A 24,396-nucleotide genomic window follows, 5' to 3' on the forward strand; every position below is an offset into this window, starting at 1 on the left:
CTCTCTACAGCCTCCTTTCAGGCAGTTGTAGAGAGCGATGAGGTCTCCCCTCAGCCTCCTTTTCTCCAGGCTAAACAGCCCAGTTCCCCCAGCTGCTCCTCATATGACCTGTGCTCTAGACCCTTCCCCAGCTCCGTTGCCCTTCTCTGGACACGCTCCAGCCCCTCAATGTCTCTCTTGTAGTGAGGGGCCCAACACTGAACACAGCATTCGAGGTGCAGCCTCACCAGTGCTGAGTACAGGGGCACGATCACTGCCCTACTCCTGCTGGCCACACTAGTGCTGACACAAGCCAGGATGCCATTGGCTTTCTTGGCCACCTGGGCACACTGCTGGCTCATATTCAGCCGGCTGTCAACCAACACGCCCAGGTCCTTTTCCACCGGGCAGCTTTCCAGCCACTCTTCCCCAAGCCTGTAGTGTTGCATGGGGTTGCTGTGGCCCAAGTGCAGGACCTTGCACTCGGCCTTGTTAAACCTCATACAATTGACCTCGGCCCATCGATCCAGCCTGTCCAGGTCCCTCTGTAGAGCCTTCCTACCCTCAAGCAGATCAACACTCCTGCACAACTTGGTGTCATCTGCAAACTGACTGAGGGTGCACTCGATCCCTTCGTCCAGATCATTGATAAAGATATTAAACAGGACTGGCCCCAGCACAGAGCCCTGGGGAACACCGCTTGTGACCGGCTGCCAACTGGAGTAAACTCCATTCACCACCACTCTTTGGGCCCGGCCATCCTGCCAGTTCTTTACCCAGCAAAGAATACACCCGTCCAAGCCATGAGCAGCCAGTTTCTCCAGGAGAATGCTGTGGGAAACCGTGTCGAAGGCTTTACTGAAGTCTAGATAGACAACATCCACAGCCTTCCCCTCATCCACTAGGCGGGTCACTTTGTCGTAGAAGGAGATCAGGTTGGTCAAGCAGGACCTGCCTTTCCTGAAACCATGCTGGCTGGGCTTAATCCCTTGGCTATCCTATTTGTAGCAGTATGCATGGATTCAGAGCTTGGATGTTACACACCACATTAAGCTCCAATAAATTCAGTGAAACTGTACCACCTTATACTAGGGGAGTGCTTGCCTTAATAGCTCAGATCCGAACCAAAGGCAGGGACTGCAGGGTCCACAAGCAATTTCTGCCTGCACATTTGTGTGTCTTTTTCTCTTTGTTTGTCTCAATAATGTTTCAGATGATTCATGACCCTGTGCTTTCTTCTCCCAAAATCATCATAACTGCAGAAAAGCTGTGCCTTGTGCACATGGGAGCGGGTGGGAATCAGAATACGTGGACCTTTGCAAGTAGTCTCCATCAAGCCAACATGCACCATGTAATTTTATGACTCTTCAGGGTTGCTGTAGAGTCTATGCATTTCCTCCCCTCCTCTTCCTCCAGTTTAGCCATGATTTTCATGTGGTTTTAATATATATTTTCTGTATTTTCTCCATCCAGCTTTTTGTTTCCAAAACTTCTGGTCAGCTGCAGTACAGACTGAGAGCCAAACAAATTGCTAGGTTCTTCCATGCTTCCTTCCAGAAAGCAGCTTTAAAGTTAAAACTGGTGTTAGATGCTTAAATACCAACACCTCATTTATATGCCAGCCACACCTCTGTATTTAAAAAAGCTGCAGTATAAAAATGAGCAAGATGGTGTATATATTCTAAGTGGGCAATTAACACAGACCAGCTTCTCATTCCCTCCCTCCTCAGGCCACACTGTATGGATGCATAAGGGAGGCAAAGCCTCATGTTTACCTCATAAAACTGTAAGGAGATGGGATGTACGAGCATGTGGGGAAATGCTTTGAGTCTCAGAGTCTCTGCTGCACCAGGGAGATATTTCCACTCATATCCTCTGCATTTTATCCCCTGGACTGCCCTAGCTAAGATTCAGCCCAAGGCTGGGGGCAGACTGACTGTAGCCACCCCTTCAGCTGTGCCAGGGCTAATCTTCCAAGCAGATCCCGTTCAGGTGCAAAGCATGGCCCAAACACAACTCGCCCAGCCTGCCAATTTTAAGTGTCTACGGGAGACGCTTGCTCAGTGTGGTGCTGCATATTGGCACAGGGAAACTGTCCCAGCACAGACAAGCCTTCCAACTATTGTATTAATTATGCCTTCGCTATACATCCAAAACACTTTAACCAGCTCCGTTTCCAAGCCAATCTAACAATGTGTCTGCAAAGACCTCCTTAAAACGGTTTTGGAGGCATATTATCTATTTGGCTCACATCTACATTAAAATCTATTTGGTTTACATCAATATTAAGCCTAAGCCTTATGTTGGGCTCCTACCCGGAACAATTTCACCCTTGGGCACCTAAGTAGCCTCTTGCACACACAGTTACTACTATGATCGCTCAGACTCCTTCAGGTTATGCTGCGGTCAGGAAAGAGGAGGAAGGAGAAGACAACAGCAAAATGCCTGCTAACGTCAATGAAGCCAGGATCTGGCATCTGCTGTTTTGCAGATATGCTCTGCCCAGGAAAAGCGGGGTCGTCCTGCTATAGATGTCTTTGTATTTGCCATCATTCTTCTAATGTGTACAGTGTTGGGGATGTCAGCTTAGCAGAATTATCTTTGTTTTCTGTTGTTGTTGAATAAACATGCTTGAAACCTTTTGAAAGGTTAGCACCTGGCTCCCATGCTTGTGTAATATCCCCCCACAGATATCAAAGGAAATTTTGCCTGTGCTGGTATCAGGCACAGCAAAGACCTAATTATTGTTCTGATCCACTAAGCAACAATTGCATCTACTGTAAACCGAGTGGTAAATTCCAGACTTCATCCCAGAATACGTCTGAGACCAATAAACTTGGATACACTTGGAAAGAGCATTTCTTTATGGGTGCATGCCAAGGAGATACTGGGTTCCAGATAAATCTCCAGAGTAAGTCTATTGACTTCAGTTCATTTACTCCAGGGATGAAGCTGGCTTGGTGTCTTTCCTGAAGAACTGCTGGATTATAATGATTCCTATTTAATTAAAAAGCATGCCAAGAGGAATTTCAGGGTTTAGAAATGTGCTTGTCACTCAGAAACAAATTTATACTTGGTAAGAAAAAAAAAGTTTCTTGTGTTTTTTTCTTTTTCCCCCGGACACTTACACAATTATCTCTGCAACGTCCTTGGGCTTGAATACACAGCAGTGTCTCTGGGTCTGCGGTTGGATTATTAGAGGTTATTGCTTGCCTGCCTCTCTTCTCTGTTATGCAAGCCAGTTCCTCTGCCCTTAATTCACTCCGGGCTTCTGACAACACTGCATTCCTTAATGTGCCATTACCAAGCCAGTAAATAGGCACTGCTCTGCTCTCTTCTCCCTTCACTAAGCCAAACAGGCTGGGTACTCCTCTGTGGATTTATCTTTAATTTTACAGAATCTTTGGGTAAGCAATACACAGTGAGGTATCTTAGCTGCTGATCTACTGCCAAACATACCGGACTGCCATCCCAGAGAGATGGAAGAGATTTCATACAGGGTCTTGAATTAAAATCTTCCCAGCAAGTACAGGGATGTGTTTGACTTACATTTGGAAAACATCAATGAGATAGTTCCCACTTGGAGATCTTGCTAAGGGGGAATGTGGGAGGTAAAGGCAGAGAGAGGGTGAGGAAATGCTTTTATCTACAACAAAATTTTTAAGTACAGAATTTAAATCTGGAAAATATTAAGCTTGTAAAGTTTCTTGTGGACAAGAGACTCCCTATCTCTGCTGCACCGCCTTGCTTATCTGAACTGTATTTCTCACACTTCAATAACGCTGTTATATGACCACTATCCTCATATCGTTCCACTGCAGCAGATCCATACTACGCTCTCAATGCATAGCTTCATATTCCCTTTACTTCATAACCTGCTGCTTTTATTCATGCCTTTTTCCCATCAGCTTCATCTTTCTCCTGTAACAGAACCTTAAAATGGCAGCATCACTTAGAGCCTTTCCTCGTATCACCTCAATTCTCCACCATATCCTAGCGTAAACGTCTGTACAGGGCACATCTCCATTGACTTCTGTGCAGATGCGCCAAAGAAGTTGACCCAGCCTCCCTGGGAATGTGCCATCTAGCTTAGACGAATAACTCTGAGCAACCTACCACACTGCTAATCCTTTGTCCATTTTTAGAACTGATTTTTTTATTGTTCTGAAAAGTCCAAATAAATATTTTTTCCTTTCTGGTTTTCATCTCAGGACGGAGGTGCCATACTACTGTGAAAAGAAGCGTTTTACCCCTAGCATTTCCAGCCAGAAACAGAAATAAACAACTAGGATTTTTCCTGCAAGATTTCCATCCTTGTTCTGGAGAGAGAAATGCATCTCACCACAAAGACTCATCCTCAAATGTGACTGCTCCTGCAGTTTGTGGTTCCAAAGCTCTCAGCACCGGATCGTAGGTTTGGTACAACGTGGTGCAAATTTGCAACACTGGGTAAGTGATTTAAAATCAGGAATAATGATAGTGACCCAGAACCTGGGGCCAGTTTGGGCAGTCTTAAAAGAAGCATCTGAAACACTACACGCAGCCAGTCACCAAAACCAGACTCCAATTCTGCTGACATTTCTACATCCCTAATTCCTGTTCTATATTTGCAGCACAAACAAGACCCAAAGCAAGAGCAGAGCTTCACTGTATTGTATGTTCCACAATAATCAGCCTTTGCCCTGATCTTCATTGGAAAAGGCAGCCCTAGGGGATGATCAGCAGAGATGTCCAGGGGTATGACAGGTCCTTGCAGACAAACAGCAGGGTCACGTGAGAGAAAAGCTCGTCTCAAGTCCTGTGATTTCCTTCTCGCCTCCCTTGACCTCTTCCTTCTCTCCTGTTTTCTCCTGATTTCTGTCTGCCTTTTTAAATTATTGACTCTGTGACTGTGCTTTTTAACTCCACAGAACGTTTTGTGAAAAAGCACGGAGGAAAGATAATGCTCAGTAAAGCACGGTCATACTTCCGCTGAAACTGTCATTTGGATATTTCAAAGTGCTTTTCAGACATGGTGAGCCAGGAAAAAAGTTAACATTGCAAAAATTTGCACACTTAGAAGTGTCTTTTCCTTGTACCTGAGGCAGAACAAGGACTCCAGCCTGGGTTCAGCGTGCCTGCCCTTCTACAGGAGCCCTCCAGCGTGGTGATACTGACACAGGGGTTAGAAAATCCAGAAAAGCCATTCCTTCCTCAAAAGGCATGGCAACTAACACGTTTCTGCAAACCATTTCCATTTTGTGATCAATAAATAAGACTAAAAGGCTCCTGACAAGGTCTGTATGTTCGCAACATTGCTATTTCATGGGTATAATCCAAAGGTCAGGCAGATGAAATAGAAGCACAAAACAGTGCCAGCAATGGAAGAAATGCTGTCTTGTTCAACGACCAGTCCTACGCTCTTTCTTACTGGAAAACTTTGCCTCCTTCCCACTAATTTCTTACATTCAGGCAACACTGAACTGCTGTTTTGTGCTGACGATTTCTGTCACTTACCACTGTGCAGCAAAGAGGCCAGAACCACCAGAGAAGAACCAATGCCAGCAGGAGGAAGAGGATCAACAAAGCGATAGCCAGGATGGTCCCATCTGACTGGAAGAGAAACACAGAAAGCGTGTGAGCACCACCAACACAAAAGTCCCCTCTCCACAGTACCTCACCTGTGCATCCTCCTTTCAGGCAAGCACACGTCCCAAAGGCCATTGCCATACTCCATTTATTTTTCAGACAAAATGCAGTTTTTCTCCCTCCTCATACATCCAGATGTGGCACCTGCCCCCCCCTCACTGCAAAGAGGCTGAGACCTCTAGTTCCCTTCCTAGAGAGTTACAGGTTTTGTCTCGATTTTCTGAACTTCACAATTATGTAAAACACTTACTTCACTTCAGATCAAAATTAACATAACATTCCTCACAGTATTGTGAAGACTGAAAAAAATACTTAAAAAAGAACTCACAACACAATGTTTCATTGCAGTTTAAGCATTCTCCTTTCTTTGCAACTCTTTTCCCCTCTTGCAGTACAAACTTGAAAGCGATGTTAAAATTAAAGTTTACTCAAAACAGAAAACTTGAAGCAAGATCTCTATGGGCCCATGACTCAGGTCATCTTGCTCTTCTTAGCAGTGCCGAGTCAGGATAGTTCTACCATGAACTTTTCAACATTTGAATATACACACCACCACAACAATATACAGGGATTTTCCACATCAGAAGCCATTAACTCTAGAAGATCCTTATTCTCTCTAACTGGGATAATTCCCCCATTCAAAAAGGCATTTGCAATTCTCCAATATTGATTAACAATGCAAACTGCTGCACAAGCCAGCTCAATAGAGCAATCAAAACCAAATGTGCGTTATTTCTTGTTGCTTAGATTTAACCCAAACCAGATGTTCCTGGCTTCCTGAGGCATGCCAACTTCTCTGTACCACTCCTCCCCAGCATCAGCCTATTCCGAGATAAGCAAGCAGGCAGTCCTGACTTAAGCCTGTTGAGATGTCCTTGATGTAAGAGCCAGACATTTAAAAAACCCCACCCAAGTGTCAAGATCACAACACCAGATTAAGGACACATTCAAGAGCAGACTGACCTGCAGGATGGGAAAATTGGGTGCCTGCTTAAGTCACTGTAATTCAATTGCCAGATGCTCTCCCATCATTCCATAATGGGAAGAGTAATGGAAAAACCAATCAGGTTGAGAGCATTTTCCAAACTCTCTTCTGGTGTAGAAGGAATTTCTGGAGAACTTGGATCAAGACAACCTGATCTTTAACACTTGGAAACAAAAGAGAGGTAGTCCACACAGGAGAAGAATTCACCCAAGATGTCTCTGGAAATGGAACTTGGACCCCAACACAAAATAAAAGCTCATTTGAGAAGATGGAGTTGTACGTTTGGTGCTGTACCTCTAGACAGACAGCATAAAGTTACATCCATCATAAAGTTACATCCTCTGCTAGGCAGCTGATGTGGCCAGCTGGTATTCTGTATGTCACAGCACCAAACAGTCCGGAGGACTTAAAAGGTTTTGATTTGCCAAATCTTACATTTCTCACTCAGGTAATGCCTCTCGCTAAAGCCAGTGTTGCCTGGCAAGCCTGCAGGAATAAGCCCTCTTCCAATATCAAAAAACACCACCATCAAAAAACACCAATCAAAACCCACCAATATCAGAACACCACCACCCCCCTCAAAAAAAAAAATTCTGGTTGGATCAATTCCTTTTCTTATATTTGAACAAACATCAAAATATTCCAGACAAATATGAACTGAATTTTCTGGGCTCAGCCATAGCTACAAAGTGTCAAACTGAGACCTTAATCAGGAACTGCAAATCCTATCTTCATCTGCTCTGACCGTGCTGTCGCTGCTGTAAACTAGGCTTTGAGGAAACCCTAGCAAGTCAGACCAGGACAAAGCATATATACATAATAAATCCTACTATAATCATCCGAAGTGGCCCGGATTCTGCTTTTGGTTTGTTTTATCTTTATTTCGTCAGTTTCTGCTAGAATGTAGCTATCATTCTGTGTAATATCTATGGGTTTTATACAGCTAGAACTGTGCTTAGATAGAAACTACCACTTATCCAAGCTGAATAATAAACAAGAAGGAAAATATGCCTGCTAAAATTGTTTGCAAAAGTTCCACTGACATTCTGAAATCTTTCTCCCAGTCTTATAGCTGGTTAAAAAGGGACAAAGCATTTGAAATGTCTGTTTTCATTCCGTTATTTTTTTTTAATCAAAATTTGGAAGAACAATACAAATGCTCATGGAAACACTGAACCACGGAATAATTCAATAAGCTGTGTTTAACACTTATTGAATAAAGGCTGTCAATTCAGACCAAGAAAACAGCTTTCATTTTAAAGACAAAAAAATGAGAATTTTGACACTAAACCAGTGAATTTTCCATAAAAAATATCTGTGGAGACAAAGCGTGGCTAGGCCCTAAGTACACATGGTTATCTGAAACCAGTACTACTTTCCCATAGGGATTCATCCTGACTGCTTACACCGAGATAAAACTGTGGTGCTTGTACCCATAGTGAGACCAACAGCCTAAAACTCCATTACACCTGGATGGCTGAGAAAAGCCAGACAACTAAGATACTGTTGAAGACCTAGACGATGCCTGGAGTCATTGTTTTGAAAGGCCTTGCTACTGGAACAAGAAACAGTAATATGAAAAAGAGAAGGCTCTTTAAATGACCTTTCAACATCTGACATGTTAAAACTCTACCGTGTAGACTCTGAAACAAAGAAGCTGGTAAAGCAAGCAAGGCAGCTATGCCTTGAAGCCTCCTTTTCCCTGCCAGAGTCCAACAAGGCCGAGAAAGTGCTACAAGTATTGCTGGCAGTTGAAGAATGGAAAACAAGCTCTGGAACATATTGTAAAATATAAAGATACCAAGAAATCTGAAGCAGGACACATTAGAGGCATTTCCTTATGCATAAGCGTGTGTGTGCATATATATATATATATATATATATATATATATATATATATATATATATATATATATGTATGCTTTCACTGAGCAGTTATTGTGGAACCGTTATGGACTGTGAGAAGCCAGACTGTGACTGGGAGAATCCTTTTGTCACAAGACAGAAGCCTGACCCAGCTCTTGGGCTGTAGGTACTCCTAGAGTGAAGAGGGGAGGGATGGCAAAGTCTGACCCGGTAAACGGCATGGGCTATTTCCTTAAATCTACCCACAAACATTCAGGTATGTGCTGTCCTACAGAGGAACACACTCCTTTAAGGCGTGCACGCAAGCCCTGGGAAGATCCTATCTAACAAAAAAGTTAGTATAAACCAGGCACATGCACATTCCTTTAACAGTCAGGGAACAGGGATGACCACTCCAGCGATGGTCAAGCCACAGAGGAAACGGCTCATCCTCCAGAGTTCTTTTGCTATTGCCTACTGACGTTGCTGCCTAAGACCAAGCTCCTAAAATTTTGCCCCAGGAAGCATGTACGTGAGCATGCAGAGACACACAGCTAAGACAGAACCTGTGATTTTAAGCCCCCTGTTTCATCTTGGACATCCTCGATGCTTCTAACATAGAAACAAACATAAATCAGTTCATTGGCATTTCAGTGGAACTATGGCTTATTTCTGAGGGTTTTCCAAAAAATGCTACTACGCACCAGATGGGCATTTTTTGTTGTGTTTGGTTTTGGTTTGTTTTTTCCAATCTCCTTATTTTTGTTTAAGATTTTATTTCCTAGTTTCTAACTTTATTGCACTGGCATTTGCAGCATACATTAGCCATTCCAGAAAGGTAACCTGGAATAACAACCCCAAAGCGCACAGACCCTCAAAAGCTTTGACTACTGAAGTTCAGGAGTGACGAATGAAGTACTAGGTGCATCTAATAAATGCACTCATGTGCTGTGGCTGACGAATTAATGCCCTGTTGATTTATAAGGAGAGGGAGGTGGGTATCATGCATGCTTGTTACCACAGCAGTAAATGGATTTAACTTTAAGCATGTGTTTAAATGTGCTGACTTCATGCTGTGCCTAAGAGGGATGGACTTCTGTTAAATACATGCATCAAGCGCTTGGCTTTAGTAGACCTTGAAGGCTGGGTTCAGTAAAAGTATTTAGTCCAAACTCCTACAGACTTCACTGGAAAGTAAGAAGCCTAAATGCTCTGTTTAATCTGGTTCTGCACTCACTACTCCAGCAAATAAAAGTGATGCGCCCTATCAGCTAGCTGCTCTTGGGACGACAGGCAGTCTATCAGTCCCCTGTGCTGTGCACAAGAGCTTGTGGGAGCCTTTCCAGCTGTTAACTGCAGCAGAGGACCCGAGGCTGTCACCCAGCCGCATCGTGTCACCTCCAGGGCAGGCTGGGAAGCTGCCTTCATTACTGCTTCAGGGCTAGGAGTGCAGAAACACCTGCACTGCTACCAAGAACTGGGAACAGCAGCATGAAGACAGCCATATAACCAAGTCTCACTTCAGAGTGACTCTACAGTAATAACAACTTAAATAACACTTACCACTGCTAAACCGTAGGTGCTTTACCAAGAGAAACATGGTTAATGTCATTCCAGAGACAGCAAAGATGTGAATGTCTCCTGTATCCCAGTCCTTTTTTACATTTTTCCAAGCAGGAAGAGCAATAACATGCTGAAAGCCTTCACAGGTGTTAGTAGGAAAAGAATGAAGTGCTTTTAAAAAGCTTTATGAAAATCTTGACTACAGTTTTGAATAAGCATCCAAAATCTGACAGAGGTTGTCTCGCTGGAGAGAAAGGAGAAAGAGTTTTAATGTCCTTTAGTCAATAGGGGAGGGGAAGACAAAGGATGACCCTGCCTTTTCACACTAGAGAGACTCAGGCAGCTTTTATTGTGAAGGAAACACTCTCCATTTCTGCCCGACTCTCCTGGGGACTCTCTTGTCACAGCAACAGAAACTGATGTCTATCATTTATTTTATCACACACAGGAATTTTTTTAATATAACAGAAACAATCTGGCCTAATTTCTAAAAGGAAATGAAAATTCACTGAATGCACTGTTCTGCAATGCTAGCCTCTTTGATCGGCATCTACGTGAAGCTGCTGGAGTGGGAGCCAAGCTCAGCAGGGGATGCGAGCAAGAAACACCTGTTCTAGGTCACCCAGTATAGGTGTGCCCAGCTCCTTTTTTCTGAGTTTACTGTGCTGTGAAGTGAGATGCCCCTCTGGCAATAATCCATTTCCCTCCTCTCCTTCCAGAGCTAAAAGGAGATGAGAGCCCGCTTAAAAAAAGACTTCTGCAGCATCCCACGTTATTCGCTTTACAGCCCAGTATAAACACCAGTGAAACCTCACTTTACCACATGCTGCATAAACCCAGAGCAAGAGACAACCCTTGTCCTGAAGAGTTCACACTCCAAACAGAGCAGGCAAACACATGGTGGGAAGGAGGAGTAATCATTTGCGCTGGTTTTGGCTGAGATAGAGTTAATTTTCTTCATAGTCCCTAGTATGGGGCTGTGTTTTGGATTTGTGCTGGAACCAGTGTTGATAACCCAGGGATGTTTTTGTTATTGCTGAGCAGTGCTTACACAGGGTCAAGGCCTTTTCTGCTCCTCACCCCACCAGCGAGTGGGCTGGGGGGGCACAAGACGTTGGGAGGGGACACAGCTGGGACAGCTGACCCTGACTGCCCAAAAGGCTATTCCATACCACATGGCATCATGCTCAGCATATAAAGCTGGGGAAAGAAGAAAGAAGGGGGGGACGTTCAGAGTGATGGTGTTTGTCTTCCCAAGCCACCGTTATGCATGATGGCGTTTGCTTTCCCTATTAAATTGTCTTTATCTCAACCCACAAGTTTTCTCACTTATACCCTTCCAAGTCTCTCCCCCCTCCCACCGGGGGCAGGGAGCGAGCAAGCAGCTGCGTGGGGCTTAGTTACCGGCTGGGGTTAAACCACAACATTATTACTCTCTCTTTCCTTGCAAAGGAAAGATCTTTGGTCAGGGAAAACAATTCTCTAAGCCCTGACTGCTGTGTTTACACTTATGAAAACAAGCTGAATTTCTTCAGAAGAAATACTTAAGTTTCCAGCTAAACTGAAGTGTTAACAAGAATTCTGAAAGGCACCTATGGCAGAACTAATGGTAGAATTCAAGTTTGTCCAGTCCCAGGCTAGTGCCTGACCCATAAGGCATTGCATCGGGGATCCTGCATTAAATACAATAGGGGCTGGTGAGACAGTTTATGAAAAAACCTCAACATGACAAAACCCTGCAGACTGATGAGCTTCCTCTCTTCAGTTGTATATACTGTCCATCAGTACTGGGATTCATTAGTCTTCAGATGACAGGCACCTCCCCATTCAGAGACGGTGAGGTCCAAAGGCCTTTGCCCTCCTCTTTAGCTTTCTAGCTCCCTGGGACATCCCATCTGGTTCAGTAGAATGCTCCCGAATTCTGTTACTGTTTCTGAAACATATCTCCTGACCCCCGAATTTCACCACCAAGAGACCTATGCTGAACCAAAGGCCAAAAATAGTGGTAAGACTTCATGCCACTGAACAGCTGCTCAGGTCTCTACTAGTCATGCCATTACCTGTTAATCGTCAAAATTTAGGTGTCACAGTTTTAACAGCCTCACTGCAGGAAGCAGCAGAGATCAAAGGGAGCAGGGCCTCTTAGCTGCAAGCTTTCAACTACAGATGAGCATCTTAATAATCATCCCTACAGCTCGAGGTAGAGGTCAGAGCACCTGGTCAGGCCTCAGATTTTGTCCTGGAGGTGAGCGTGCAAGCCTTGGCTTTGTGGCTGGGACATCACGGGCCTGGAATCAGCTACCACAAAGGCAGAGGCCTTGAGTGCTCTTTTTAGGTTCCATCTGCACACACACTTGCACTGAAATTCTGTTTTGACTGAGGAAGTACTGAGGAGCTCCTATTCTGAAACAGCCATCTCTCATCCCCCAACACTTGTAACTAAACAACAAAACCTTTGAGGTGAAACCTAAGCAGTTATTTTGGTTTCCATTTGTGCCTGAAGGCAGTCCTTATAAGAAGTATGTTAAATCCATTTCAGGAGGTGAATGGCAACTGGAATAATAGCACACAAAATTCTGCGGAATTAGACTTTGTCATAACAGCAACCATTTATGGCTTGATTTGGGTTTACTTCTTTGTGAGGCAGGAAAGGAAGGAAAACAGCATGCTACAGCCCTGGAATGTCTTGCCTCTGTGCATGTCTATGAGATTTGTAGCATTTAAGCAGCCCTTAAAAAAAAATTCTCAGGATCACCTTCCTTGAGCTAACACTCATGTAACCCCCCCAACCTGAACAGGAGAAGTCCCTCACAGGCCATTACAGGCAGCTTGCCATGAGTCTGACAAGGTTAAGACCATGCCAGCATGACCTGAACCCACACAACAAGGCGTGTTTGAGAAGTTTCCTTCTGAATCTCAGTTTAAATTGAAATCACATTTTCAACAGAAAAACATTTCATTAAAATAAAACATTTTGTTTCAAACACACTGTTTCAAAGTGTTCTGTTTCAACTTAAATGTTCAACAGGATTTCACTGTTAGAGGTGTACACGTGTGCAGAGATTATAGCACATATTTTGTAGTTCATTTCAGCACTGTCACAGGAAAAAAGTCTGCATATCCACAAACTATTTTGATGTTTCCAAATTAAAACTTTCCAAAATTTCCATTCTGTGATTCTGCCCCCACCCCCAATTTATTGGTCTCTTTTGTGAATCCCTACTTTCCAAACCATAGGAATATGCTGTTTGTAATATGCCTACCACACTTAAGCGTATTATAAAACAGCCCATGTAGCAATATTAGAGTGAAATAATCTCTGCACATTTAACTCTTAGGGTGACCTGTGTTAGCATAAGCATTCACTGCCTATTATATTTGCAGCATAAAGCATTTAAGAGCAATTTCTTTTAGAAACAAGCCTGAAATCATATGCCGTGGAGTTCCCACAGAGCAATACCTCAACTAATAATATACAGGTCAAGGGCCTAGGAAAGTGCTCATTAAATTTACTCTGCAGTTTCATAAAGCCTCTATTGATACAATAGTGAATGCACTTTAATTGCCTGCAGACTTCGGGACACTGATAACTAGCAGAGCCTTAATTGTGCAGCCCAGAACAAAGTCACAATTGAAAAAACCCTACTTTAGCACTGAATTGCATTCCTTTTGAATAAAAAAACCTTCAGCGAAGGGCATCATTAGTTTTTACTACAAGCCTGCAGTACTTTCTTGATTTTCTAACTTTTTCCTTCTCCATATTTAGAGATCAAATCCATCCACTATTGTTTAACTCAAAGGTGCAAATTCCCTTAGTCTTTCAAAGGAAGGAAGAAAACCAGGATACCTAGATGTAGTAAAGCTGTGCCAGTACTCACCTCCTTTTGTCAAATGCAAGACCTGTCAAGGCTAAGGGACAAAGTTCTCTTTTTTTTAGCTGACTTCAATGGCTCCTGCATCCTTGCAGCTGGAAATGTGAGACCAGAGGGACTATTTCTTTCCAGAATGGTAGGCCTGTTCTCCACCTGTCACCTCACCGATCATCCCAAGCCATTTATTAATGGTTGCCACCAAGACAACTGCTTTGTTATAAGATAACCAGTTCTCTGCTCTGCCTATGCAAGACCTTCTCTTGCCCCAAGTTGCTGTCAGGTGCAATAAGCCACTGCATCCGTTCACTTCCACACATATAGTTTCAAGGAGCCCCTTTTCCATCACCAAGGACTGGCTTGGCCTAACGGCTAGCCAGCAGCTCGCCTCTGGTTTCCAAAATCTAAAATCCTGTCCAGGACTGTGGAGGGGCTAACTGCCTGGCAGTGTGCTGAACCACCTTGAGATCTTCCCATCCAAGAGTGGTTTTGGAGCACCAGCATCTCAGGTAAGGAGGGGTTGGTATCTGCTGGCACCAGATAGGACCCTAGCTTACAAGGGCAAGCCCAGTTTAGGCATTGCATATGCATCCCAAATGCAGTCGCTTCCCTAAACTGCCCTGACCCAATGTGTCCCTTTTCAGCGGAAAGGCACTCCTTTTTACAAGCATAATTCCCCTAGCCCTCCTCCTGAAGGAACAGGGTGTGACATGGGAAGACATCCATTACGATCTGGACACACATGGCAAATAAAAATGAGTTTCAATCAATGCTAGTCTAAGGCAAGTCTAATATCCTGCCACAGAAATGTTCTCCCAGCCCATGTGTGGGTAACCTCCATTGTCTCACCTTCTTGCAAAGAAGCATCATGTGTTTCTCACTAGGTGATATAGGGAGTACAGGAATATCGCCTAGGGATGCTCCTTGCTCTTCCAGTTGAGAGCTGCCCAGGAAGACCCATTTTACACTGTTACTGCGGCCTTGCAGTTTTCACCTCCCTTCCAGTTTTGAGTCTGAGAGTTACTAGTGCAAGAGGTCATTAGTGGTTTTTCCTCTTCTGGGAGCATTTTTGAAAATGAACAAAGACTTATTTTAATTCCCATCCTGGCTTCTCTCCGAGATGCTCTCTTTTTGCATGGAAGAACTTGGCAGCAGTTCTCAAGTCAGTCAGCAGAGTAGGACTGACTTCCTGCCTCTAAACGCTGCCTTGTAAATTATCTCCTCTATTGTACATTGCCTTTCCTGACAATGCTTGGTGTGCAACCTGCTCTGTGCACATCTGCATGCGTCCACATTCGTAAAGCAGCATTTAATACTTTCTCCCTCTTTCAGTTCTTCAAACTCCTGGACACATGAACAGAAGTAAATCCCTTTTTAAGAGCTTCCCAACCCCACCAGCCATTACTTGCCAATTCTTTTTCAAGCAGTGGGAAAACCACTGCAGCATACACTCCCCAGGCATTAGCAGGTGCAAATGAAAGCAATGCACGCTGTGCTCATACCACTGAAGCCTGATGTGGGGCAACCTCGCACATGAAATTGGTGGTACGCCGAGACTAATAGCTGAGGAAGAAGAAAGAATTTTTTTTTAAGTCTTAGCACTAGTGGAAGGTGAGGATGCTCAGTTCCCATTGCATTTGTTGTCCTATGCCTTATACTATTGCTGTTGCAAAATGGGGTTTTTATGTTTAGCAGAGAGTAAACTATAGTTCTTGGTGCCTTCAGCTATCAAAGGTCCACTGATGTCAGCAGTAGAATGAAATTACTTTTTAAACTGTCCTCGTTAATTATCTGCCACCCAATGAAGATATTCTGCTCTGTCAGATAACAAGTAGAAAGTGTGCAACCACATAACACCTGTAGCAATGTAAGTTGTCAGCTTGCAGACTGGGACCGGAGACTACATTAATCTTTATTTTCTGCCTTAATGTCTCTTTTGTAAATGCGGGCACATTAAAAGAATTCTAGTCTTAAAAGCTAAGAGAGAGGAAACTGATCATGGCAACAAGAATTCAGTCTTTCATGGTATATGAAAATATACTGTTCATGTACTGTAAAGTCACACCTAAATGTGTCCAATTGTTTCTGAAGCCCTTATTGTAATCACTGACAGCTTTATTCCATTACTGGGTACTTTTGGCCTCTGCTAGCATACTGCCAGAGACCTCTGCAACGGAGGACAAAGGCACCTCATTTACCTGCAAAGCAGACAGCCCAGCCCACCCTGGGAGATGATGCCTTTCTGAGGCACTGGAAAGCTGAGAGCGCTTGGCTGGCAGCAAGGCCGTTGTAACATTTGAAGCAAATAGCCTTGCTGTGAGGAGTTAGACAGTAGAATTTGGGGGCAGGATCTGTCTTTGTCTTCTGTGGTTACACAGCACCTGGAGCAAGTCAGATCCATAAGTGTGACTGCAGTACAAAGGCCAAGTAAGAAAGAATATCAGCAGAAGGTGGGTGAGGGTATCTTGCCCCCCCAGAAGGGACTTCTGTCTAATTTGAGTCAAGCAACAGAGACAGATAGTGGCAAGTTCTGATAACTAAGCATTATTTATAATCAAAATATCTCCTTGACACTCAGAACTGGAAGACCCAGTTGCTAAACAGATGTCCAGGATACATCCACAAGCCTCCTAAAGAATGCCTTCGAGGGTAGTCTCCTCCTGAAATCTCAGTCCAAGCAGTCACAACTGATTTCAAGGGTTGGAGAGAAGAAGGGTTTTAAATCCACACTGGACTCTATAGAGAAGAGATTACCTTGTCCAGAATAATGCAGAGGAACAAGCTCAGCTTCTTTCTGGGCCAGTGTGATGCCACAGCCTTAAGGACATTTCTTTAGAAGCAATACCTTGCCCCTACGTACGCCTGGCCTTTGCAGGCTTCGGTATTCAGGGCTGCCATTTAGCACCTTCTGCCAGCAGCAGAGGTCACCCGGATGTCCCTGCATGGTTTTGCTCTCTTTTGCTTAGGTAATGCAGTAACAACACAGCCTCATTGCCCTCTGTATGGAAGGGAGGGTTCCTTCCCCCATGGGAAACTTTCAAATTAAAGAAAAACGTTATTTGAAAGGTACAGATACTGAAAAACCAACTTCAAAGAAATAAATTAGTAACTCTCCAAGACAAGCAAGCCAAGAGACAAATTCATCAAATAGTTCCAGCCAGCTGAGCTTTGTCATACTGGAGATGCTGGCATCTTGTCCCCCAGCTAAGCATATAAACAGCACGCTGTCTCCAAACCTTAAGAACACTCTCATTCCAGCCATTCCCCTGTTCTGTTGGGGTAGCTGCCAGTGGTCACATAGCCCAGGCCAAATAACACCCTAAATTACACTCAGGACAGCCCTGTCTTAGTTTAACTGGGTAATACGTAAGTTAGTGGGGAGCAAGATTAAACTTCTGTCTGCAGCCCCTGATTTACACAGTGTTACCCTCTTGCTTCTGAAATCAACCCAGCCACTGTTAGCAGCTTTACCAGAAGCTAGCCAGTAATCCTCAGTCTGGGGTGTGCAGTCAGCAAAATCTTTGAATGAAAAATAGTATTGGCCATCCACAGAGAGAGCACAAGCAAGCTTGATATCTACACGCAGCATCATTCTGCCCTAAGCTAGAGGGTTTCATCTGCATTCCATAATTTAATAAAACAAATGCTTTGCCCAACCACAACAGCTCCTGTGTCTGGCCCATTTTTGACAGATAAATGGAAATCGCTGCATTCCTCCGACAAGCAAACCCCCTTTTTGTCCACAGAGCTCCTTACTGACATACGGGCCCCTGCCTACTGAGCCCAGCTCTCTCTCCAGCATGCCCTTATTTTCTACTCTTGACAGACAGATATATGCTCTGACACTTTATCATCTTGAGGGCATCTGGCATTGTCCAGCCAGGTTTCCCATTAGACTTTAGAGCCACCAAAACCAGAAGAAAAGCCAAGATGGTAACAAACCACAACAAAAGCACTATTCCCAAGGATCTAACATGAAGGTAGGAGAGGGAGTCACAGTCACCAAAACAACAACAAAAAACCCACTCCTCTACTAACCTGGTTCTATCTTCTTTCTTTCTTTCACTCTTCTTTGAGGTAAAGACTGCACTCTGAAAACTGAGCAGTCCCATGCAATTCCAGTCAATGCTTTTTACCATCTCCAGAAAATGAGAACTCCACATTTAACTAAGGGCCATCCCTGCATGAGATGGGGGAGTCAAGCGTTGTTCTGACTGATACTTCTTTATGAATCTGACAGACCTAGCATTTGGAGTTTCATTTGTTGGCTAATGTGCCTGGGCAAATTCCAGGCAGATACTTATCACAAGGGATTTAAAAGGGCCTCCCCATGTGTAATCAACTCTTGCCTCTAAAAACTCATATTGAAAATCCCGAGGAAGAAAAACAAAATAAAATCCCCAAAGACCTCCTATGGACTGTTTCATACCTCAGGCTTGAAATTAACCGGGACAGCTGAGAATTTTGATTCTTTTTTAAATGGAGATTTTGCTCCACCTGATCCAGCTGAGATGACTTTTATTGACTGCAGGTCTTCCCAAAATGTACTTTAAAATGGAAATGCTGAAAGATCCTCTGCAACAAAAGCATCCTTACAAGTCTCACCCACACCTTCTTCTGTTTTCTTTTGTTAAATGAAAAATGAATTACCTTTCAGAGAGGAGGGAACTGGAGTGAAGTACCAGGAAAGCCTGGAAACTCACTTTAAAAAACAAAATGTAAGCACTTCTGGCAATTTTATTTTGGGAACCTAAACCAGCAATTCCTTGAGTCCCACGGAAAAGGAGGTATAAAAGCATATACAGTCATGCCTGTACTCTGATACTGGAAAGCACAAGCAAAAGGCAGAATACAACAGAACTCATGCAGTTTAATTTCTGGTACTCCTTGCACTTTTTTTTGGGCTGCAAACCTTGAAGCCCGCCACATTTCAGGAAGCAGAAAGCTAGGGAAAACAAGTCCCTCAAAGCACAACGGACACCTGCAGTCCAGGCAAGTGGATTCCAAAGTGCCCAGATTTGAAAGCATAGATAGGAGCTCTAAGGCTCTTTTAGCTGTATGTATGACTCCTTTAAACCAAACAAAAAACCCAAAACCCCAACCGGTGTTCAAACAGTGAGGTCTAATTTGGTGTTGACAGATATGACAAGCAGTATCACTTAATGCTGGAAAGTGAGATGTATTTAAGTCTCTCTCAGACTAAGAGGGAGATTAAGTCAGTCATTACGTGTATGCCTTCATTCCTAACCTTCCCACATTTTCTCCCCCTTCAAGTGCTGTAGCAGATTTTACACCTCAAGGGGGAAAAGTGCAAATAATTACTTGAGTTAGGCAATATGGACTCAAGCAAAAGCTCTGCCTGTTCCCAGAGGGAGTCCGTTTATACTAAAGAGGTATGTACATTATTGCATTCAGAGACACAAAACAGGACAAGTGCACAGAACACCCTGCCACGCATTCAGTATTTGAATATGAAGGCAGCATAGTCTGCAAAAAGCACTTTTAACTGGCAACCTCACAAAAATGACAGCACTGGGCAGGCAAAAAATCCCAGTATCCCATTTTCAGCAGCTGGCACTCAGAAAACACAATGTGAACACAGGAGTACTAAGTGCTCTTCCCTCCTCGCTTCTGGCAATCGCAGGAGTCAGGCCTTGCTGAGTTACAGCAGTGAAGCCATGATGCGTTTCTAGAAATGGCTAAGGCTTTGATTCCTTGTTTCTTTCCAAAAGATGACCTATCTGTCTAAGAGGAAAAGTGTTTTCTTTCTTCTAGAGTTTTCACTGCTCAGTAAAACTGACATTTATTTAGCTGCCTCCTTCCTAGGAGTCTTTAGAAATTAAATAAAGGTCAGGACCTATGCTAGTATAAAATAGCTTTGCCCTATTAACCTATACGAAATTGGCCCAGTTTCCTTACCATGAAAGCCTACGCTAAAATTTTTGCCAGCTAGGGGGATAAAAAAGCTTATTAGATAGTTCAACGCCTAGGCTCTATCTGTCCTGATCTTCAAATACCTACATTCATAACTTAAGAGTCAAAGTCTGACTGACTTTTCTGACTGTTCATTTTTGGTCTTTACTTGCTGGGAATAGAGCTGTCTGCTTCAGCTATGCTCTTCATTCAATTTTCTTCCCTGGATTATCTCCAGATAGTCCTTGAAAACGGGTAGTTCATAGAACAGGACAGGTATTGTTTATAGGGAAAATGGGATGTTTGCAGATTATTATATATTGCAAGGAAGGTTTTGTTGGGGAACTACGTAAGAAAATAAAGAAATGGTAAAGCTTATCAGGCCGTCAAGCTGCTTGCTTTGTTCCTTCTCCCATTCCATAGCCATTTCTGGAGAGCAATGACATTGGCGTTCAAGGCATTTGCATCAAAGCGAGTGTGGGGCTGCCATGTTAAGTCACTGCCGATTGCCATCTGGGAAGCTTTTTGAAGATGGCACTCCAGCCCTCTTTCCAAACCTGATCATTTCTGCAAGACATCACAGAGAGGAAACCCAAAGCACTGATTGCTAGTTTGTACACATGGAAGAAAGCCTTAGGTTTTTTCCCTGCTTGTTGCCATCACTTCATTCCACAGCTTTCTGACTGTCCCACTTCGGCTGCAGATTTTCAAACAGACCTAACTTTCAGGTCTGAGGTCAATTAAACAAGTCATTTGGTGCAAATTTTGTATATGGGTATTTCCAGGACTGGAGCCCTTGTAACCTTAATTAAAGAGGATTGTAGTCTCAGTAAACAGTTTCACCTTTAAAAAGAACTTGAAAAAAATAAACACTACTACAAAGACAAAATGCCTGTTTACCCAGGAGAAACTTCCTCGATTAGTGAAGCCTGCAATATAATTTTCAAAGCAGCCACTGAATGTCGCTGCGTCTAGGCTTGGATGTAGGATCTGGATTTGAATTCTGGCTGCTTAGCTGCACTGCAAATCCAGTTTCGCAGTCTGGAGGCATCAGAGTAGTAGGCACTGCTGTGAAGCATAGACATTTTCCAAACTTTCCTTACAGCTATTAAAACAATAGAAAAGGAACAGATATTTCATCTCCTATAACCTAGAAATAATAATTCTATCTCCAGAAGAAAGCGTATCAGGAAGGAATAATTTATCTCTAAGAATGCTTGCCCAGGTCTTGCCTCATATGAATAAAACATAGGAAAATATTCCTGTAATTTGCTGACAACATGCAAATACATTTTTGCCAGTGAGCAAAGAGAACTTGAACCAAAAAATTAACTAATAAAATAAATTCCTTTCTTTTAAGGCATAAGGTAGTCTTTGTAAGTTTTGGAATATAACCCTCATGTAAGCTCTGAAAACTGTCTCTCCATACAATCTTGTCCTTGTTGAACAAGCATCAAGATCAAGTGACACAAGACATTCTCTCATCTTGTGCACCAGCCTTTGTGGACCACAGAAGACTGCTGGTAAACTGATGTTTTACAACTTAGTGTTTCACTTATTCTGTACGGAAACACGATGTTCCAGGACTGGACAGGGAGAAAAGCAGGCCGTGGACAGATTTTCAAGTCTTTCTGGCAAGACTACTCTGGCTTCCCAAAAAATAGTCAGTACAAAATTCAGTACATGGGAGAAGTACATTCCCTGTACAGAAGACAGGTCTTCCCACAGATGAATAAAGCTGAAAACACTGAAGCATGAAGGACTGCTCTGAACTCAAAGTGAATTCCTCCGCTACCTCCTTTAGCACAAGTCATTTCATGCTCTATTCCTGGCAGGCGTGACTTAGCAGAAGCGGCATCTTCAACAATACCATGATTTATAAATGGTTTCATTGTCCTTTGCCTTGATTCCACCAGAGACTGAGTGCAGCAATTCACTACTGGCAACGAAGGATGCCAGCTATAAGCCAGCTACTTCAGTGGAGAAACCCCCACATTTTTTTGGTGACCATACTGGTTTCCAGACAAAGGGTGTGATGACAACAGCCATGTGCCTTTCACAATGAGTAGCACCATTGCTGTAGAGGAAACAGACTAGCTAACGAAGCCAGCAGACTTCCTTCTTGTTCACTGTGCAGTGGACAAGCAGGCACAGACACCTCCAGACCACCGGCTGCTAGTCCTGTTCTGGTCTGCATCCCACAGCAGATACAGAGTCTGAGGTGTTTACTGAAGACTCAAGAGCTTTACCACATTATGGCACACGTGATATACAAAGCATCATATTACCACACTCACAAGCTCACCTTTAGAAGAGGGAAATGGGTCCTTCGCACACCAGGCTTACTCAACTTGGAAGCCTTAATACTGGTGTAACAAACACCTATTGTTAAGTACCACCATCTTACTGAATAATTTTAGGCATATGAATCGAAACTTACACAGTGTGTGCTGGAGATGATGACAGAGCTAGAGATGAAGCTCAGACCATCGTTCATACTGACTTGGAGAGCTGCTTCCCTGGAAAAAAAAAAAAAAACAACAACCCACAAGACACAGGTCAGGCCAGCTAGTCCACAATCCTTTACTAGATAATATCCTCTGGAACCTGGGCTCCTGATGCACAGAAAAGCCTTCTGTACAGGTTCATTCACCCTGCTGGTGCTCTCTCCCCTGCGCTCCAATACACAACTGCCAATTAACCCAACAAGCACAAGAGACAATGTCAGAATTAGATGCATATAAGAACAGAACACAGTGAGATGATGCAGATCATTTTCCCACAGGCAAAGTAAATATTTGAGTACATAGAAAAAACATACATGCCAACTTCTCGTAGCACAGGTGCTGGACAGAGTAAGTAGGTATCTTCCACTACAAAAGGCTTCTCATCTGGAAAAAAGAAATATTGGGATTTATTACCTGCTCAGTAATACAGGCCTTAAAGACCAAGCTTAAATAATGTTTTTCCTCGCTCTTGATACATAAACAAGATCAAACACTGTATGAGGGATAAAAAGCTACTGCACAGCAGTTGGTCCGAGGTAACTGTATGCATGCTTTTAGCCCATGGACTTACAGAGTAAATACAAGGTAACAGCAGATACCCTGCACCTCAAGGGGAAAAGTGAAAATAAAAAAATTCAACACCTCGCATTTACCCCCCCGCCCCACGAGAAATATGGGGAAATGTGGCAGCTGACCCTCCTTCCTCATTTCTTTGCAGAGCCCTCGTGAAAACCGTCTTGTTTTCAGGCTGCCACAGCTCCCCATCATTCTCACTGTGAAACATCATTCCACAAAGCCCTTTGTGCCACTGCTTCTACAAAAGGGCTGAGGACCACCTGCCCCTGCAGAGCCAAACGCCTCAGGGCAATCGGAAGCCCCACGCCGCCTGTCACCTACATCTTGCACACAGCACCCTCCCCATTCCTACAGCTGCTCTGTGCTGTTGAAATCTATCACACCACACATCCAAGCCACAACAAAACTGGTTTTTGAATGGTCAGAGTAAATTATCACAGCCACTCTATACAGGAGACCAGATGGAGTTGCAACAGATTACATATAATTGAAAATAGCTGGGTTAAGAAAATTGCATATTATGGAAAATTTTGCACTTCAAGGCAGACTCGTCTGAACCTAAATGAAACCTTCCAACCTAAATTACACTATGGTTTTAAAAGCAGAGTAAGAAAAATCATCAATAGGCAAGTGCCTGGGAAAAACGAACATCAGCTAATACTCTTCTTTTGTAGACTTAAATCAGAACTTTACACCATCTCGCTGGTGACCAGAGAAATGGGGATCCCAAGGAACTTCCCAGCCCATTTGCCAGCTGACTAGAGATGGGGCAGGTTGGCCGAAAACCAGGCAGACAGGCTGAGTGGTTTTTGTTTTTTTGGACTGGAAACCACACATTCCCACAGAAGGGGTTGATTCTGCTGAATCAGCATCTTCCAGAAGCATGTCACTGCATCAGAAAGCTTTCTACCAGCTGTACTTATCTCTAGGACCTTCTATAGAGATGCTTATAGACCTGAAATGAGCTGTTACCAAATGTTACCAGCTTCCTAAAATTTTCCAGTTAAAATTTTCATTTTGTTTGAAAGCCCCTCCTCTCCCAACAGATTTCTTCCCCTTCTCCTCTCAAACATGTAGGTTTCAAATCTCATCTTCAATCTAAATCTTGAATCTTATCTCTGTATACTGCAGGGTGGAAGAGACCTTCATTCTATGGGGCCATGTTGAAACAGGAGTACAATTCATTATCACCTTGCTTTGCTATTTGAAATACAGACAGCAAACCTGGGGTCTCTAACCATCTGATGTCTCTTCGCAACTGCATAGTGCACTTGACTTCCCAGGGTACGCGTAACACTGGCAACATGGAAGGAAGGTTACAGTGTTCAGTGCATCACTGGCAGCAACAAGGAATGGAAAGGAGCAAGGATAAAAGTTTAACCAAATTGTTTTGCAAGCTAATGAAGAGCGGAGCTATTCTGACTGTCTGGTCTTTTGTTTTTGAGGAAACTTGTGCAAGTTTCAATTCCATGTAAGGTGCCAGTGGAAAGAGGAAAAGCCATGAAGAGACACAAGCCAAAGAGAATGTGGC

The 24,396-nt window shown here is 43.5% G+C and overlaps 1 protein-coding gene across 2 annotated transcripts in view; it reads right to left on the reverse strand.

Moving 5' to 3' along the window:
• ANTXR1 (ANTXR cell adhesion molecule 1) overlaps positions 1–24,396 on the reverse strand; it is a 113,198-nt gene that overhangs the window by 48,613 nt on the left and 40,189 nt on the right. For both annotated transcript variants that reach the window (XR_012039650.1, XM_072846003.1), the window contains exons 11-13: positions 22,604–22,673; positions 22,223–22,301; positions 5,476–5,571 (exon numbers count right to left, since the gene is read on the reverse strand). Coding sequence is in view for 1 of the 2 variants with exons in the window: in XM_072846003.1 (XP_072702104.1) it covers positions 5,476–5,571; positions 22,223–22,301; positions 22,604–22,673 (245 nt within the window). In the remaining variant the exon portion in view is untranslated. The remainder of the gene's footprint in view (positions 1–5,475; positions 5,572–22,222; positions 22,302–22,603; positions 22,674–24,396) is intronic.

Source organism: Ciconia boyciana, chromosome 25, assembly GCF_034638445.1.
Source record: "Ciconia boyciana chromosome 25, ASM3463844v1, whole genome shotgun sequence".
Classification (NCBI taxonomy): Eukaryota; Metazoa; Chordata; class Aves; order Ciconiiformes; family Ciconiidae; genus Ciconia; species Ciconia boyciana.